The 19,567-nt window shown below is 50.0% G+C and overlaps 1 protein-coding gene across 1 annotated transcript; it reads left to right on the top strand.

Moving 5' to 3' along the window:
• Positions 1-973: 973 nt before the first annotated feature.
• On the top strand, positions 974-17,847 carry C15h8orf74 (similar to human chromosome 8 open reading frame 74). Its single transcript, NM_001109103.1, has 4 exons — positions 974-1,067; positions 2,460-2,652; positions 15,198-15,613; positions 17,470-17,847. Exons 1-4 carry the CDS (start codon positions 1,020-1,022, stop codon positions 17,707-17,709), a joined length of 897 nt encoding a protein of 298 aa, NP_001102573.1. The 5' UTR covers positions 974-1,019; the 3' UTR covers positions 17,710-17,847.
• The last annotated feature ends 1,720 nt before the right edge of the window (positions 17,848-19,567 follow it).

The following is a 19,567-nucleotide window of genomic DNA, read 5'->3' as shown; positions in this document are numbered from 1 at the left end:
CTATTGCTATGATAAAACACTGACAAGCCAGCTTAGTGAAAAACAGGTTTGTTTGGCTTATAGGTCACAGTCCATAGTAGAGAGAAGCCAAGGCAGAAAGTCAAAGCAGGAACCTGGAAGGCAGGAGCTAAACTAGAGACAATGGAGAAATCGTGCTCACTGCCCTTTCTCAGCTTGCCCCTTTTTTGTTGGGTTTTTTTGGTTTGGTTTTTATACATTCCAGAACCATTTGCTCCATGATGGCACCACCTATAGTGGGCTAGGGCCTCCTGCATCAACCATTAATCAAGAAAATGCCCCGCAGACTTGCCTATTAGCCAATCTGATGAAAACATTTTTCTCAAGGGTCCCAGGTGACCCCTAGCTTATGTCAAGCTGACAGAACAAACCAGCACAAGAAAGAACATCTCAGGCCCTCCCACTGGGGCTCTGGACATGCGCCTGAGATGGGGAGAGCCATAGTTGTTCCTTAAGTTCTCAGGTGCTACCAGGACAGGGGAGATCAGTCCTCACTTCTAGCATTTAGTGTTTAGGCACAGCAACCAGGGCACCCCTGCCTAGCTGCCCCCTGGGTCCTCAAAGCAAAGTCATGATATTGAAAGCATAGAATTATGGAAGCCACTGGGTAGGGGTAGGGGTTGATTGGGTTAGATCCTGAAGGAATGAGGTATGTATGTGAAGGTTGGTATGGAGATAAGTCTGACCTGTAGAAGGACAGGAAGACCTAGACTGCAATTAACAGGATGTGTCGAATGAAGGGGTGTGTGTGTGTGTGTGTTGCACATACTCGTTCATGCACATGATGGAGAATAGGTTGACAGCTGAGGCTGACAATAAAGGGGCATCCCTGAACTGCACAAGGATGATCTACAGCAAGGGACTTCTGAAGGACCAGTATGAAAGGAACTAGAAGGAGCCCAGGGACCCCATGACATAACAAAGCCAGCCTTCTTTGCCAGGGTTCCAGGAACTGAGGAAGTCCCAGTGAGGTCTCCTAGCAACTGGGAGGAGTCAGGGCCATGGCACTCCTAACACCCCAGGGAGTGAAGGAAGTCTTCCAGTTTCAGGTGAAGATCTGGGTTCTTAGAGACGTTTGCTCTGGTGGATATGGTGGGGAGGTATACCAGTGAAGCTCATGGATGCTGTCTCCTTGAGTGGCACTTTTAACATGCCTGCACATCACCTCTGAGGGCGCCTCAAGCAATGGATGCTTGAGGCTGGAATTCCAGAGTCCCTGCTCCTGAATCTGGTGCAATGGATGCTTGAGGCTGGAATTCTAGAGTCATAGGCTGTTTTGAGCCCACAGGAAAATCTAGACTATGGAGCAGCCTATGGATAGGGGAGGAAAGAGGAGACAGTGCCTGATTCCTTGGACTCCAACAGCCCTTTGATCTGTGAGGAAGGACAAAAGGACTCTTGCTGATGGGAGCTGCAGGGAGGGTCTGCATTGCTCAGAGGAATGTGGTAAACAGAAACTTCTGGGAGCCAAGAGCAGCTCTAGGTTCCCTGTCATGGGGTTTGCCATTGCTCTCCATGGTCCTCCACTTAGGGCCTCCTACCCTGGGGAGCAGGACTCCTGTGTATGGCAGGCCTCTACAGCTCCCCGTTTCTTATCATTGAATTGGCTCTTGCTTCTCCTTCGATACAACCCTTCTAGAAAGACTACAAAACACCGAGGGCAAAGCTTAACCTATCAGTCTTAACTCAGCCCACAAGAGTGCCTGAGCTTCCACCAAGTTGAACATCACCTTATTAAACCTCTTCTTCATCAGTCATTTACACCCTGGCATGAATGCGTCGGGTTAGCCAGTTGAAAGTAGTCTCAAAGGGAAATTGACTTCTTTTAGGGAACAGAAGGGAGGAATCCTAATTCGAAACCTGAGGCTTGTTGGAGGTACACAAACCCAGGGCTGCTCTGAACAGCATGAGAGCTCTTGAAGAAAGGAATGTTAGTAAAAGGAGTAAATGGTGTTAGGGAGAGAGCTAAATTGGTTAAGCGCTTGCCACACAAGCACAAGGACCTGACTGAGTCTGATCCCCAGAGTGTATTCCATAGGCACCCATGGGTGGTGCTGGAACTTTATAATCCCAAAACATGGGAGGTAAGAGGCAATGAACAGGACAAGTTCCAAGCTAGTGAGAGACCCATCCAACCCAAAGAGGTCTATGAGTGATGACTAATACCTGAGGCTTCCTTCATACTCTCCCACACAGGAGCACACCCACACGCGTGTACCAACCACACACGTGAGCACACACACACATGTGTACCAATACACTCGGGAGTGCACCCAAAAGAACAAATCCCCAGAAAAGGGGAGGTACATCTGTCTAGAAACCAAAGCCTGATTCTTCCTTGGTGCCTTCACATGGCTGGTTGGCTATTCTCAGGATGTAAGTGTGACCGACCCCATATCAGTGTCATGTCCAGTGATGACATTGTCTCCTTTACCCTGCAGAAACCTCAGGGGCGACAGCACCTTCGGAGGCTCCTGAACTGGGAGGAGTTTGATGAGCTGAGGGATGCCCGCCGGAGCATACTGCTGGACACCCTCTATGACAGTGTCATCTTTGCTGTGGGCAAAGGCTTCCCATGGGTCGAGGTGGTCCAGGTGGTCAAGTTCACAGAAGAGCTGCTCAGGGAAACCAAAGGTAAAGAGTGGCACTGAAGGCACATGGGCGCCCTCAGGAGCCAGGGACCTCAAGCTCAGCAACAGCACAGCCCTGGGCTCTGCTCCCCATCCCTGATCTCCAAGGCTGCACTTGTCTTGTAGCACTCCACACTGCCCCGAGATGCTCAGGGCATTAGCTTTCCTCTGCTTACATAAACCAAGTGTATCAGCCCCCTCCCGGAACCTTTCACGGACTTCTCCTCTGTGTCCTGGGACAGCAGGTTGTCCCCACGATGGTTGTGCTCCTCAAAGGGTGTCCCTCCAGGAGTGAACTGGTCACTGCAGGACCATTAAGGAAGTACAATGGCTTAATTACTAAAAGCGAAGAGTATATTTCCCACCGTCACTCCTCGTGTGTGTCACACCAGGGCACTTTGGATTGTATTGTATTAGAAGGTTTGGTTTTTTAAATTGCTATTTGAGTTGCTGACTTAAATTTCATAGGAATATCATTCAGTGATTTGGGCTTCAGATTAGAGTAAATTTTCAACCAATTTCTGAAAGGACCCTGGATATGCTTCTGTCATTTTCATTGCACATTTATTTGAAGCAAACATTCGCGGCACTGTAAAATCAAAATATTAATTGAATCTGAAAAATTTTGAAAATATTCTATATTCTACAGTATCAAATATTCATCCAAAATTTCATTTTTATATTTAAATAAACAAGTAGATCATCCCATTAACATATAAATTCAATGTAATACTTAATCAGTTGTAAAATTACATCTACTGAACCATATCTAAAATTATAATAATGGATAAATGTTTGATTTGCATACCATTTTCTTTAGCTACGTAGTTAGAGTCCTGTTACGTTTGGAGGGCGTGAAACTGGGGATGGTGACAAACACCTTCATCTCTGCCCTTGGCAGGCAGAGGTAGATGGGGTCTTTGTGAGCATGTGGCCAGCATGGTCTACACAGTATACATAATGAGGCCCGGACCAGCCAGGGCTACAAGGTGAGACTCGCTCTCAAAATAAACTTGGTGAGGGTACAAAGGGGTCACAAGGGGAAAGCATTCCAGAAGCCATGCCTACTTGGCTGTAAGCTAGAACACTCTCACAAGCATGGAAGGCAAGTGTTATGGTCACCCCCACTGCTGGGGGGGCTGTTCCCTGGACTGGCCACCCATTCGGAACTCTGGGTCTTCTGTATGATTCCTATGATTTGGTCTCTGTTGGAGTGATGGAGAACTGCTCCATCTCAACTCTGCCCAACACTAGTTCTGATCTTGGTCTCTCTTTTCTCTCCCTTCTGGTCGCATCCAAACCATCCATCCAGGTTCACTGTTGGGCCATGATCCTGAATGGTGAAACTGCAAAAAATAAAAATTCTTGGGGCTGGGGATTTAGCTCAGTGGTAGAGCGCTTACCTAGGAAGCGCAAGGCCCTGGGTTCGGTCCCCAGCTCCGAAAAAAAGAACCAAAAAAAAAAAATTCTTAAAAGTTGGGCTGGGGGGAATGGTTCAATTGCTAGATTGCTTGCTGCCCCAGTGTGAGGGCCTGAGCTGGGGTCCTCAGCAACCTCATAAAGTCAGGGCGTTGTGGTGTCTGTCTATACCCCCAACATTGGGGGTTAGGAATCAGCAGAGGTTTGGAGTCAGGTAGATCCCAGGGACTTAGCAAAATGTTTAAGATCCAGTTCCATGAGAGGCCTTGTCTCAAAAGATAAACAACTAAAAAGACATCCAGCATTAATCTCTGGCCTCCATACATGCATGTGTAGGTCTGCACACCACTAACACATGGACACGCACACGCGCACACACACACATCAGCTCACCACTGTCCACTTGGCTCTTAAGAGAGCTGAAATCCTGAGACACTTTCTCCTTCACAAATGCAGACTGCAGTAAAAACACCTCTCTCTATAGTAAGGAGGTGACTGCATTTCCCCACCGTGCACAGTGCCTCTTGTGATAGGATTCACACTCCAGGGGCCAAATCCGTGAAACGCAGGAAGCTGATCAGAAGTCTCTATACCACTCACCCCTTATTGGAAACAAAGCAAAGCTGAGGTAGACAGCATCATGAATAACAGAAATAACTTGACTGACAAACACCGTGAATAACCCCGTCAATAAATTAAAGTAGTGGGGGAAAGCTTAAAGGAATGAACAGAAAAACTGCAACCCAGAAGCAGCGTTCGCTATATTAACCATGTTGAAGTTGGCTGACTTGGACAGTCACTGACCACACTTTGAAGTCTGTTGTCAAAGTGAGTAGCTGCTTTTTTCCCTACAGATGCTAACTTTTAAAATTTTTTCTATGGTTTGAGATAAACCAGACAAACACAGTCCATTCTATTATCCCCCCTCCAGCATTACGGCCTGGTATTGTTTCCTGGGCATGGAAATCTCTCCTACCCACCCCAAGCTTGGGTCGGATGGAACTGGTAATCAGAGAGTAGTGCCTGTGCATAGATAACTTTCTTCCCGGTCCCGCATAATTATGTTTGAAACAGTCAGTTACTATGCTGGCTTCTTCAAGCGAATCTGGCCTTCATTTATTAGGAGCTCCTGGGGAAGGGGGTTCTCACCGGCAGAGAAAACACCAACTCGGACAGAGGGTGTGTTTGTAAACTCCAACTTTGTCTCCGCACACCCTGGTCAGTCACCCTGCGGGATGTTCTGTCCTGATGCAGTGGACTAAATGAAAAGCTAATGGTTCAGGATAAGGAGCCAGACAAGGCGTTGCTTATCTTCCCTTCATCTGCAGATGGGTTCAGGCTATGGGTCAGCACAAAGGAAGCCCAGGAAATCTCCAAGTGCCTTCTAATCCAGCTGCCATGGGCCATGACCTACCCTGGCAAGTGTGCACACAAGCACCACCACCTACCTGCAGGAGTGGAGAAAGTGTGCACTGTCCTGATGAGGGCTCCCGAGTCTCTATCCTGCATCCCGCCCAGCCCCTCCTAGGTACATCATCACATCTACGACAGGTGTTGGCATAGGATGCAGGCAGTGGGGGCCACAGGCTGGCCTCATCCACTCTGGCTGCCGCTCTTCTTGGCAGGTGGCTTCCCTGGGGTGCTTTGTTGTGGGTAGCCTAGGCTAAGGATGGTTGCGCGGCGGATGAGGGCATTGGCAGGCAGCGTTTAAGGAGGGGCCGTGTTTGCACAACAGTGATTCAGAGCCCTGCCAGGACGGCTGCCAACTCAGCTTATCTCCTTGCCCAATCGAGCCCAGCACTGGGAGGGAAAGGGCGGCCCTTTATTCAAAAGCATAAGCTGATTCCATCCTGGCAAAGGGCTCCCAGGATCTCCTGGCCTCGATTCCAGGCCAGAAGAAAGAGGTCTGTACTTGGCACCTTCTTGGACCAGCCTCCGGGAAGGCCGGACAACTCACATCCAGCTGCCTCCTGGCCTAGGGTGAGATCATCAACCATGGGGGTCAAGTGGCAGAGTTCTTCCAGTCGGGCACATCCTGGTAGAGAAAGAAGGGCAGGAAAGTGCATAGGAGGCTCAGGAGAAAAGAGGGTGCTACAGATATGGGGCTGCTCGGGAAGCCAGGGGCAGGAAGGAGAGATGAAGGGAGCTGGGATAGCCTCGGCTACCTTCGTTTCCCTCTGCAGCCCCTGCCCTCTGATCGCCTGGAGGACTCTCCCCGGCTAACTACCTGCTTCCACCTTTTGTCACCATGACAATATGGACACATGGAGTAGGAAGACACTCCTGACCTATTGCCTGGCCACAAAATCCTGGGGCTAGGAGGAAGGCAGACTAGAGAAGCAGTTGACAGAGGCAGAGCGATGTGTATCATGGTCCTGGTATCTCTAGTTCCACCCATGCCACTCCTGATTCTCCAGGAAATGTCACCAGGCCACCAGAGGGTGGGAAGGCAGACACCTGCCTGTCCCCAGCAACCCAGACCTGGAATAAGCAATGACTCATCAGGTTACCCAGCATAGCGCTCATGGCCATGCACAACTTCTGTACCCTCACCCTACAGCACTCCAGGCCAGCGAAGCAGAGAACAGATGTCATTTCCTGCTGCTTGGGACAGACTGATCAGGGGCCTCAGGCCAGGCCAGGATGGAGACATTAGATAGAGTTTCTTTGCCAAGGTTTCCACCAAGGTCTTTGGTGGAGATGTAAAATGTTTCTTGGGACAAACTGGCAACTCTCACTTTAGACATTTCCCTGAGTGAATAGGATACCTCAGGCTGCCCTTGCAATCACCATAGACCGTAAGAGTCAGCGACGTATATCTCATTCCTTACTGTTCTGGCAGCTGTAAGTCCAAGAGGAGGCATTTGTAGTCCTCCTGTTCTTAAGACTATTCTCGTTGGCCTCTAGCACCTATCATCTCCCACGTCCTCCCATGGTCCCCATCTGTATATGTCCACTTCTCATACTAGGCCTCGTTTACAGACTACATGACATTTAACACCAACTGCTTTTAAAGCTTTATTCCATAAAATAAAACAAAACAAAACAGTTCGAGCTTTTGGGGGTTGGAAGTTAGGTGTCCAATGCATAAATTTGAAGAAGAAAGCCAGTTGAGGTGACATGTCTATATTATGACATACATCTATAATCCCAGAATTTGGGAGGTTGAGGCAGGAGGTTTTGAGGTGGAATCCATCTTGACTTACCACAGGAGTCTATATTAAAAGAAAAAAGAAGAACAGTTCAGGGTGGGTGAAGGTGAGATACTCAACCACTGTGCAAAGTGGGGTCACTGCTAACTATGTTGACAGGATTGCCACACAAAACATTCTTCCATGGCCAGACCCTCTGCTTGCCACGGGAAAAGTCTAGCATTACGTATGGCATCAACCATCTTCCCTGCTTTAAAAGTGAGATGCTGAGGCCCAGAGAGATTAATCAACTTTCCTAAGAATGCAACTGGGGTAAATGGGTTCAAGATTTGAATCTAGGTCTGCGTCTGACTCAGAATCCACACCCTACCTGTTGACTTTGCATTTGGGTCAAGGACTTTGAGCGCATGGGATGTATCGTAGGCCTGAGAGGTAGACAGGTAGCCTGAGAGTGACCCCTTCCTCAAGTGGGATGGGAAGCTGGCACAAGGACCAGGTATGATGCCTGGGGCTGTGCTCCTAACTGGGTCACCTGCATGAGCCTCAGGACTAATACCAGTCACCAGTGGGAGGGGTTCAATGGGGTCCATGTCTCGAGCCAAATTAAAAGAGCAAGCTGTGTTTGCAAGCTATGCATGCCACCTACTGATAGATGTGCAGGTCTCCTGCAGGCCAGTCCTCCAGCTCTTGACTGTGATCTTCTCTGTTTTATTCCTGACCTTCCTCAGCCAGCCTAAGCCCCAGCATCCAGGGGAGAGCTGGTGTATACAATAGCTGATTGGCAGGCTGGGTACAGAGTCATGTCCTTGACACAGGAGGATTATTTGGTTGTTTCATCTAGGACAGGGGTGGCAGTTAAAATGATTGGACTGCAGAGTTGGGGCTCCCTTAGTAAGCTGTGGTATACTGCAGAGCTTGGCTCCCGGCACCCACCACAGCCCATTATGGCTCAGAGAACTGTCAGCTCCATGGAAATCCCCATGGTTTCTTAGAGCGGAAAGAGATCCAGGAGGTCACCCGCTCTATTCCCAACCCATCCAACAGCGCACTTTAGAATCCCATGTCCCATTTCCCACACCTGCCACCAGGTGACCACTGAGGCACCAGATGGCAGTCACTCTGTATCCAGGACTCAGGGCCTAACCTGGTACTGCACCTCTAGAGACACACATTCAAGATTATCCCCAGGGAGGTGCTGGTAGAGGCCTAAGGGGGAGGAAGAGGATGAACACATATGAGCACATTACTTATTACTATGGGCAGCCTGTGACAGTCACTCTCTGTGGACCTGACAAGGCAAGATTTTTATTGGCTCCATTTTCCAGATAAAAACACTGATTTCTAAAGAGGATCACCTGTGCAAGTGAGGGCATGCTGCGACCAGGTGTGAGCTGCATCCTCCTGACTCCTCAGCCTGGGCTCTCATGGGCTCACCGAGCTGCTCACTGAAGCCAGACTCTGTGCTCAGCTCCCAGTGTCAAAGCCATCCTGAGCTCAGTGTAGGGGAGCCACAGGGACTATCAACCACTAGGGACAGAGATGAGGGGAAGGTTGTAGGTCCTCAATCTGAAGGCCAGGGCAGAGGGGAGGTTCAGCCTGGCAGCCTGAGAGGCACTCTGAAGGTCTTCCTCAGGGGTTTTGCAACTTGACAACCTAGTCCCCTGTCCCTGCAGTATCACTGGTCTCTGCAGGAAGGGGGCATTCCTCAGGGGACTACTTGCCCCAAAGAGAAAGGGAGCCAGCATCTCAGAGACCCAGGGACAGGTGACATGGAAATGGGGCCAGGCAAAGGTTCAGAAATCTCACGAGTGTCATCTAAAAATGTCGTGTGTCCTTAGCCACTAGTCAGCAGAGAAGGCACAGAGAACACTCTCAGGACAACAGCAGAATGTTGTCTTCTGTCCTCCTATCCCTTCCTTTCCTGTACCTGTGGCCAGGTACATTCAGAGAAAATTCTAACCACAAGAAGCTCCAGGGTTCAGGGGCAAGAAGTAGAAGAAACACGTCCCTTCCCCAGGTTAGGGGTTGAAACAAACTCCAATGCTGGGTCCTGATCCCTGGGCTGAGAAGGGTCCCATCCTTTTTCTGGACCTCAGTTTATCCATCTATAGAACAAGATCCTTTGGTCCAGAGAGATGATCTACCCCAAGGAGACTCGAAATCACTGTGTTCACTCCACCTTTTTGATGACTAAACTGAGCTCAAAGCATATTGAAACTGCTCAGTTTCCTTGGATCAGTTTGTTTTTGGGGTCGTTGGCTCAGATTATGCATCGTTGAAGTAGAGCCCACTGCAGAACAACCTCCTTTCTTGCAACCACCTCTAAACGTCTACAAAGAGATCCTGAAACCACTTAGAGACAAGTGGCTTGGGTTGAATTCTGACTGCCAATCCTCAACTGTTTCTCCTTGAGTGAATCACTCATCCTCTCTCTGAGTTTTAATATGCCCCATGGGTCAGTGTGAGCCTGCCTGAACTGAGAGGGGCTCAGGAGCCCAAGTGACACAGATCCATGCGGTGTGGCACTGTGGTTTTCTCCAACCCTGATGATAATGCTGCCTCGGTTGTCACCACATGGGTTACTGGGTGCCACAGAACACAGAATGGTGCTGGATAGAGGTGACAGGCTGAGCTTCATCTTGTAGGCTAGCCTCTGTTGCTCAGGTACTGGGAAAGTCAAGTTGTCAGGTTGTCCTGGCTTGACTCTTCTGCCTTGGATCCAAAACAAGACAACCAGACTATCTTGTCGGAGACACATAAGTCATCCGGTATCCATCCAGAAAGATCAGCCCCTCTTCACTGTTCCTATATCCTCCCCACCCTCAGGCCCAGCTCCTCTTCTGTGCTGCTATGGAGACGTCAGTGCTCTCCATCCAGCTCCTTATGCCCAAGGCTGGAGCGAGCAAGCGTCTTGTGTTGCCATCGGCAGATCCTCCCCCACACCTTTCTCCCATCATTCCTCTCCTCCTCCACTCTGCTCCTCCTCACAGGTGTGGGCCTCCAGGGGTTTGGGGACAGACTTCAGGAAGTTCCCAGTGGCCAATGCAAATGAAGGCCACTCCCTGTTATTGAAGAGCAGTGTGCAGGCCCAGCTCTGCCTGCTTCTACCAGAGACTTCTGCGACTTAATCCCTCCATGCTGAGTCACTAGGACATGAGGAGACAACTGCACACCTCTCAGCAGCAAGGGACAAGGTCTACTGAGCCCAGACAGTGTCTCCGGTGGAGTTCAGAGTCAACCAGGGATTTGTCCAGTTGACCCAGGTCAAGGCTGCATTAGTGTTTTCCTGCCTTTCAAGAAAGATGTATGACAATCTCGGGAAGATTCAGGCATGGCTGGGCCTAACAGATGTCATGATGCAACCCTGAATTCTGAGTGTGGATGCTGGGGCTGCAGAGGACGGGATGGCCTTGGGGAAAGCAGTAGACATGGCCACCTACATAGAGGAGCAAGACCCCAGTGCTGGGCCAGGCCAGGCTGCAGGCAGAACAGAGCCCCTTCTGGCAAGTTTATCGTGAGGATCCTTGAGAGGTTCTGACGGCTCATATCACTGGAACATGCTGGCCCTCACCTAGGATCACTTGTTTGGTGGTCTCTCTACTTGGCTTCTCAATCTGAAGCCCATTCAAACTCTTCTTGCTTCACTACCCCGGGGGCCCTGGGGCTACATTGTAGTGCTTTACTGGAAGAAACTTAAGGATTCTATACATTCCTTCAGCCTGAGGAACTCCCCCCCCCCCCCCGCCACCTCCTGTTCGGCACCCACACACCCTTTGGCAACCCCTTCCGTACTTCTTGCAGGCTCAACTCCTGGACCTTGAGAGCATCATGGGTGTTTATACTTACATCCTCTGCTCTTGGCAATTTGCAGCCTGCACGTGACCTTCACACCATTTTTCAACCACTACCACCCCCTCCAAAAGAAGAAATGAATCTGTCAAAATGCCTACAAATCTGAGCAGCCCCAGACTCACGCCCAAGTAAGGAAAGGCCCCAGCATCAGGAGGGTGATGGCCAGGAAGTGATCACAGAGAGGAGAGGCTCTGTTTCCTGCTGGTCACCTTTTTTTTTTCTTTTTCTTTTTTTTTTTTTTTTCCGGAGCTGGGGACGGAACCCAGGGCCTTGCGTTTGCTAGGCAAGCGCTCTACCACTGAGCTAAATCCCGAACCCTGCTGGTCACCTTTTATCCAGAGGCTGAGATCTCCTGGCTTTGATCCCAGATGCAAAGAAGAAATTCTAAAAGCAGCCCCCCCCCCCAACCAGTCTCAGGTGAGGGGATGAGGGAAGGCCATGTGTGGAAGGAACTATCTGCATTCTAGAAAGGTCCTGGGGATTCTAAAGTGCAGAGCTGAGAGGCAGGGGCAGTCAGGGGCTTCCACTGGGCCTAGTCTTTCCCTTCCACTAACCAGGATGTCTGTGATGCTCAAGAAGCCCAGGGGGGGAAAAATCAATGCTAAGGATCAGGGTTGTTGGTAGAACTGAGCATCAGAACATCGAGCTCGGATTTTTTATTTTATTTTATTTTATTTTGTCCCATTGAAGGTCCCCTTGACTCATTCGGACTTTTAACAAACTAATGTACAAGAGACAGGAATCTGGTTTCATTCTGCATGTGGATACCTAGATTTGTTAGCACTGTTTGCTGAAGAAGCAGTCTGTTCTCCAGTGTAATCTTTTAGACTCTCACGCTGAAGCTGCGTGGGTTTCTATCCGGGTCCTTTGTCTTTCCTGCTTCACTGTTCCCTGTGTTTGTGATGGAGTCACCATCATATATGCACGGGTGGCACCAAAGTTGAAGCAACACTGACTGAGGAACGCCATGGGGGCTGATGGAGAGGGAGGGGAGGAAGTGGGGGAAAGGTAACAGTATGGGAGGTGCTCAAAGTACGTTACCCACTTGAACGAAAATAGCCCAGTATATAAAAATTTTAAAAATAAAGAGGAAAGTGTGTGTGTGTGTGTGTGTGTGTGTGTGTGTGTGTGTAAAAACGCAAGATGAAAAGAGGCCAGAGAATTTGAATGATGTTAGGGTTGAATATGTAACATCTTCCAGACTTGGGTTTTGAGCACTCAGTCCTCAGCTCTGTCCCTCTTTTGTAGGCTGTGGAACCTTTAGGAGGAGTAGATTAGGTGGAAGTAGTCACCAGAAGAAGGCCTTTGAAGGGGATGCTTGCCTCTGGTTCCTTCTCATCTTGCTTCCTGCGTGCCACCAAATGAGATAGCTTCTGCTATATTTCCCACACCACTGACTGTCCCATTTCACCATGCTTTTCCTACTGTGAGGGACTAAAGCGGTGAGCCCAAATAAGCCTTCCAGTTGCCTCTGCCTGGCATTAGGTCACAACCACAAGAAATGCAGTGGATACAGGTGACACATCAGAGTTGCTCGGGCAAGTAGCAGCAAAAGAAGGCACAGCAGGAGGGAGCTGGGATAGTACCCAGGTAAGGGGCCAGCTGCTCCTCAGAGCACAAGTACTCTCCTCACAGTGTTCCGGGGGATGCAGTTGTTGTCTATTGGCTGTCTTTGCAATAGAGGAATCTTCTATACTCAGATACCTAGCCCTGACAAGAATAGGGTAGCAAGGGACACTAGGCATTGGTAAGTCACTGTTCCCCATGTGGCAGCTGCCAAGAGCCTCTGGTTGGTGAGCCAAACCAGCACCTGCTCCAAGTGATCCCATACGCTTCAGTTCTCTCTCCATCACGGCCTGCTACTCCTGCTCACAGACGTCCTACGTCCAAGAACTTGTTTCTGCTCACCTCTAACCTGTTGCCCAGATGTTCCCAAGTGTCCGCTCCTGAAATCTAAGCATAGCTATTGAGCATGGCCCATGGGTCCCTCCCATTTTCTTGCTACCTACTTTGTCACCAACACTTGCTGCGGCCTATCCTGATTCTATTGTTCTGAGCCCAATTACCCCCAACCTGAGCCACGCTGCATTTTGCTCAGCTCTTTCTCTCCACACTGGGCTGACTTCCCTCCCTTGCTCTGCCCCTTTTAGCCAGAACAAAGCCTCTGACCAAACCCCTTCTTCTCAGATTACAGTCATCTGAGTGCTCCTCCAGACCAATCAGTTAGATTGACCTTGGAATGAGGGTAGGAGGAGCTCAGAAGGAAGCTGAAGATAGGAAGCGGGAGGCGGGGAAGGAGAGAGAGAACAGTGGGGGTGGGGGGAGAAAGGAGGGATATCAGAAGCAATGAAAGAAGAGGGAGGAAGAGAAGATGGAGGCAGACTTCTCTCAAAGGTCTAGCAGAGCTCCTCCCCTATAGCCTCTGTGGCTCTCTGCCCTGTAGCTCCCAGGAAGCTTCAACAAGCCTTTGAAGTAAATATATACAGTCCACAACTTTACATTCAAGTGAAAGATGTCAGTGTCCCAGCTAGGAAGGGTCAGAGTGAGTGTCTTGGGCCTCTAAGCCAGGGCCTTCCCCTAAGACAGAAGCACAACTCTTAACACTGAGCCTGCTCTGCTCTGAACCAAGGGGCTTGCCTACTCCAAGGTCAAGCTCCAGCCTGTACCCACCTCCCTTTCTCATTCACCTCTGAAGCCTGGGCGTTAACAGTCTAGATCCGAAATGTCCCCTAAAGAGTCGTGTTTGGAATGTTCACGTCCCAGTGAGTCAAGTGGACTCTTTAGGAGCTGGATCTAACTGGCTGCAGAACTGAGCATGAATTTGAAGGTGACATCCAATATCTGTCCCAGTGCTGGGCTGTGCTCTGTTTTCTGGTCTACTCTCACTTGACTAACCTCCCCTGTACACACAACACTGTCACAGATAGAGCCTCGATGCCCTGTCTTCTCCACTGTGACAGAATGAAAATGAGCCCGAATCCAAGAAGCCCTTCTTCCCTTAAGTTGAATCTGTGAGATTTGGTCACAGCCACATAGATGTAAAAATACACCAGGCTCTCAGCAAAGCAGGTCCCTGCCTACTTGCTGTTTTCAAGGCAACACCACCTCCTCTCCATGTCCACACTGTAATGAGATAATGGTCAATATTCCCATACGGAGCAGCACAGCCTTTCAAGGAGCCCCGAGTAGGTGGAGAACTAAGATGGTGAGCTTTCAACACCACCTTATGGGCAGAGCCAAGGTGGGGAAGGGCAGAGTGAAGACTCCTCTAGAGCCAGAGGAATAAGGGGTGATGGACAGAGATAAGGAAGAGACACCCCAACTTAGGAGAAAGCCAGACTCCTGCATCTAGCACTTGATTTCCACGGCCACTAAAGGTATCTGCGTTCTAAGCATGTGTGGCCCTACAGTGGCCTCATACAGAGAAGGGCAAGGAGTCACATGACCAAGCTCCCTGTGTTTAGCCATAGCATCTGTGAGAACTGGCTCTCCTGGTTGTATGAGGGTCATGTTCTTAAGCCACATCTTGCTTGCTCTGCCCAAGACATACACAGCAGTCTGCCGTGCCCCTTAAGGAACCAATTACTGTGTCAGGTCCTGGCAGCCTGAATGGAGGTCTGCCTCTAACCAATGAGGCACCTAGAGGGCTCAGGCCTGAAGAGGCATGGGAGAGAAACGTTCTCTCTCTCAGGAGCTTCACCGTTGGTGCTGTTTTCTGGACTCTGGGTAAGGTGAAGCCTATTTGTCCAGCTCTGTCCCCAAGTCCCCATTATCACGGTAACCTGGAAACATCTCCCTCCAGTCACCACCTTCTCCACAAACAGCAGAGATCCCTTGTTACTCCATCTTTTCCTTTCTGAGGAATTGATGTTGAAACAGTGCAAAGCACAGTTGAAGCAAGCACATCAGAGCAGGGGGCTAAAGACAAAAGGATGAAATAGTTCTAGAGAGAAAGTAGAAAACATGCAAGTTACCACAGAAGAAATAAAAGGGAAACGAGGCGTGCTCCAGAGCTCTTGGGAGCTGGTGAGCGGTGCTGGAGAATCAGTCAGGATGCAGGCTCTGAGGTCAAACCTGGGTTCCCAGCCCAATTTACACTCTGTACTGTACTGCTCTGTACCCACAGGCTGCTCCATCACAGAGGCTGTGACAATACTGGGGAAGAAGCTCCAAGATTACCAGAAGCAGTTTAATGTCACCCACCTGCTGGCCCTCTGTGACTATTTCCACAACACTTTCATCCGACACTATAGACTCTACCAGTATGTCCTGAGCCAGGACCAGGAGGTCAACCTGACAGTTGCGCATGTGCAGATGTGCACACCACCCCAGCCCCTTCCACTGACCGATGGCAAAGACAGGGATGTGTGGAAACATGAGCAACAGGTAGCTGAACTGAGCGCGGCTGAGGCGGAGAAGCGCTCGGACGTGCTGGTGCTGAAGGAGACACTGCGCATGGAGCAGGCACAGATGCTGCAGAAGGCCTTTGGGGTTGAGGAAGCTCCAACCCAGCTGCAGCCCCGACCAACTCTGAGGAGGGAGGTGAGGTCTTGCCCCAGGATCTCTGAGACACAGCAGGCTGGGACTTACTCACAGGCCTCCTTCACCGTCTGCCTTGGTAGTGAAGGCAGAGGGCCACATAGACATCTAGCATTTCCCACAGACCTTGCATGCACTTCACTGCACAGCGTCCCCGTCCAGTAGAAACTCTTGTCCCCATTTCTGTGATGACATAATAGGGCTAGAGAACATCACTTGCCCAATGCTACCAAGCTACTGTGGAGAAGAGTTCACAGTTGGTGGAGGCATGCTGACCCTGAAGTCTTGGGTTTTTCCCATTGTCGTTGACTGGTGACAGATACCACTGAATGTGTCATCAAAGTAACATGGCTTTCTGAGCTGATGGGGGATATCGAAGTGCCCTTTGTCTGTAGTCAGAAACGTCATCATGGAGACCCAGGGTTTAAACTCAGGGAAGGTGTGTGAGCAGATGGTCCAGAGAAAGAGAGAGAGACAGACAGAGAGAGAGAGAGAGAGAGAGAGAGAGAGAGAGAGAGACAGAGAGACAGAGAGACAGAGAGAGACAGAGACAGAGAGAGACAGAGGACAGAGAGAGACAGAGAGACCCAGTATACACAGGCACAGCAGGAGAGGTAAATTGAAGAGTTTGTTTTGAAAGGCTCCATTGTTTGTTGTTTGGTTAGTTTGGGCTTCTGATTGTCAGCCAAAGAAGTAAGTATTCCTTTAAAGTTCAAAACTATGTATGGAAATTGCTAAAATAATAATAACCCAGCAGGTTGGATGACACTCATCCGGGGCCAAGGCTCCTGACACATGGTAAAAGGACAAGACCATGTGATCTAAGTACATGAAGACATCCAAAGCAGGCAGCCAGGCATGGAGGCACACATGTAAGATCCTAGCACTCAGCGAGAAGAATCAGGAGTTCAAGGCTAACCATGACTCAGTCACAAAACAACAACAGACATCCAATGGGAGTCCAGGACGCTCAGGAACAGCCTGTCCCCAGGTCCTTAAGGGACCTTGCTCTATGATACCTCAGAGTCTACAGGCTAGGTCAGGCAAAGGCTGCCGGATAGCAACTCCTGCTCCCAACACGCCCTCCACTGCTCCACCAGGCCTTTCCAGTCCCCTTGATCTTCCTTAGGGCTCTCTGGCAGAGCTTAGGATCTCTGGCAGTAAGCCCAAGGGAGGCATTCAACACCTACCACCATAGGACAAGCACACTTCTTTGTGGAGTCCAATCTTCTCCTAATGCTGGGGGGAGACCATTAATTTTATATTTAAGTAAAATCTAGGGAATACTCTGGGATGAACTGTACACCAGATTTTAAGTATATATTACAAACAACAGCACACCCCAAAAATATATCCTTCATCACATTCAGATAGCATGCGTAACTTCTCCTTTCACATATCTCCAGGACACTGCAGGGTCAGGAATGTGAAAGGGGTCACAGTGTGTCCTGTTAGAATGGTAAATGGGGGCTGAGCTCACATTCTTGTAGCTGGCTGGTTGGAAGGTAAGTCTACCCTCTAAAGCTCCGTCTGTCCCCTCCAATGAAGGGGCTAGGACTGTGAGATAGGAACAATCAGGAGGTGGGAGGAGCTTACTATGGCCACACGGGTTATGGGTTACCGCTGGCTTATGGCTCCAGAAGCATGTGGGGAATGAGGGACACACATGAGGAGACGGAGATTGTTACCCTGAACTTGGCAGTGGGAAGGGAGGAAGCAGTGAACTTTAGTGAGGGAGGGAGCTGGTGGACAGGAGGTGTGTCCACAGAAAATGGCCACCACCATGAAGAGCCACAGCTGACCGGAGGAGGAGGGCCTTGGCTGTCCTCCAAGTATGCTCACTGGTATATGTCTTGCAGGCTCTGGAGCGGCTGGTCAGCGAGGCCATCCACATCCAGATCGCATGCCTGCAGGAGCTTCTACAGTACGAGATCCAGGCAGCCTTTGACATCCTGGACCTGAGGCTGCAGAAGAAAACACTCAGTCTCAGTGCTCCTCCGCCCCCACTTCCCTGTATCACCGCTGGCCCGGCGGCCTTAGAGGACTCTCCTAAGGCCAGTAAGGCCAATAAAGGAAAGAAAGCCAAAGCAAAGAAGTAGGAGGCTGGTGACTACCACTCAAGGACATGCAAGAAAAGCAGTATGGAGCTCAACATAGACCAGAGGCTCCTAGTGATTAAAAGGAACAAAGTAACTCCCAGGCTCTCTGTCTTGGAAACCAATGTGTGCTTGGAGAGGGTAGCTGGTTGGCTAGGCCAGACCTCTCTTTCAGTGGAACCTTAGAGGTCCCCCGAGCAAAACATACTCTGAGGTTCTCCTTCCCTGGAGGTACAGCAAGTGGTGAAGGATGCTAGGATCTTACAGAGGATGCTAGGAGAGGGTGCAGGCATGGCCAGGGACCTGCCCACAGCCAGCCAGAGACAGAGCTGAAGAAAGGGGCCTGGAGGCAGTGCTCAGGGCTCTGTCTGGACTCTGCCTGGAGCACTGTGCCTTCCTGCAGATAGACACTAGCTTGCAACTATTGGTTTGACAGGGGACAATGACTCAGTTACCCACCTGCATGAATAGACCACCAGCCCAGCCAGATTCATCCAACTCAGCACCAGTCAAGCCAGCTGGAGAGGGCGGTGCTGCACAGCTGGGCAGGAGAAAGTAGTTCTCGAGGTCCCAAGTTGACAAAGCAGTGACAGAATATTTTAACTCTCTGGGGCTCCCTTCTCACCCAGAAAGAGTGGGGTTCCACTAGAGTTTCAGCCACACTTTAGGTGGGATGTTAAAGAATGGTGTGCAGCGATGGGGTTATTGCTCTGTTGGTAGAATGCTTGCCTAGTGTCTTAGGGCTTCTATTCCTGAACAAACATCATGACCAAGAAGCAGGTTGGGGAGGAAAGGGTTTATTCAGCTGACACTTCCACACTGCTGTTCATCACCAAAGGAAGTCAGGACTGGAATTCAAGAGGGTCAGGAAGCAGGATCTGATGCAGAGGCCATGAGGGATGTTTCTTACTGGCTTCCTTCCCCTGGTTTGCTCAGCTTGCTTTCTTATAGAACCCAAGACCACCAGCCCAGGGACAGCACCACCCACCATGGGATAGGTCCTCCCCCCTTGACCACTAGTTGAGAAAATGCCTTACAGCTGGGTCTCATGGAGGCATTTCCACATCTGAGGCTCCTCTTCTGTGATAACTCCAGCTTGTGTCAAGTTGACACACAAAACTAGCCAGTACACCTAGCATGCATGCGGCCCTAGTGTTGATTCCCAGCACTGTATAAACTGGGCATGGTAGTGCACATCTGCTATCCTGGCATTTGAGAGGCACAGGCACAAGATCAGAAGCTCAAGGTCATCCTTGGCTACCTAGAAAGTCTGAGGTCAGCCTTGGATACATGAAATCCTGTCTCATAAAAACGATGGATGGATGAGAGGAAGGAGGAATAAGATAAGAATCTTCCTTTGTCCCTAGAGATTGAGAAGGACATGGACCATCTTGAGGGCAAATGCTTTTCACCGTGGCCTATGGTGAGCCAATATCTTCATCACATCAAGGGAAGCTGCATCACTTTGCTCTGGAAGCTTCTTCTGTATAAGTTTTATACTTGGGGGAGGGGACTGACATGCCCACCCTGGCTGACTTCCGCAGGCAAAGTAGGCACTAGGGATGGCATCTCTGAAGCAAGTTTCAGGTCCAGGTTCTTTCTGGACCTGTGATCAGAGCAAACAGAGGGCTTGGGTGTTAGATTCTGGCAATGGACCCCGAGTTTCCTGGGACGCAGCCCCAAGTAGGCTTTTCCAGCATGGTAGGTGGACACTTACCAGACAGTGGACCGAGGGCTTCTTCCCTGAGCACCACACACATGCAAAGTTGTGAGGAAGGAGCCTGAGAAAAGAGCTGCCCCATACCAATATGAACCTGGAAGAGTATCAGGGTCTGAGGATGGAGTGGTGACTGATTCCGCT

Source organism: Rattus norvegicus, chromosome 15 (assembly GCF_036323735.1).
Source record: "Rattus norvegicus strain BN/NHsdMcwi chromosome 15, GRCr8, whole genome shotgun sequence".
NCBI lineage: Eukaryota > Metazoa > Chordata > Mammalia > Rodentia > Muridae > Rattus > Rattus norvegicus.
Note: the sequence above shows the minus strand (reverse complement) of the source record. Positions and strands in the feature narration are given on the sequence as shown.

Excerpts from the sequence above, each read along its gene's own strand:
- C15h8orf74 (NM_001109103.1), top strand. The coding sequence starts at position 1,020 with ATGGCACTCCTAACACCCCAGGGAGTGAAGGAAGTCTTCCAGTTTCAG. Across the intron at positions 1,068-2,459 it reads AGGAAGTCTTCCAGTTTCAG|AAACCTCAGGGGCGACAGCA; the intron begins GTGAAGATCTGG and ends TTTACCCTGCAG. Across the intron at positions 2,653-15,197 it reads GCTGCTCAGGGAAACCAAAG|GCTGCTCCATCACAGAGGCT; the intron begins GTAAAGAGTGGC and ends CTGTACCCACAG.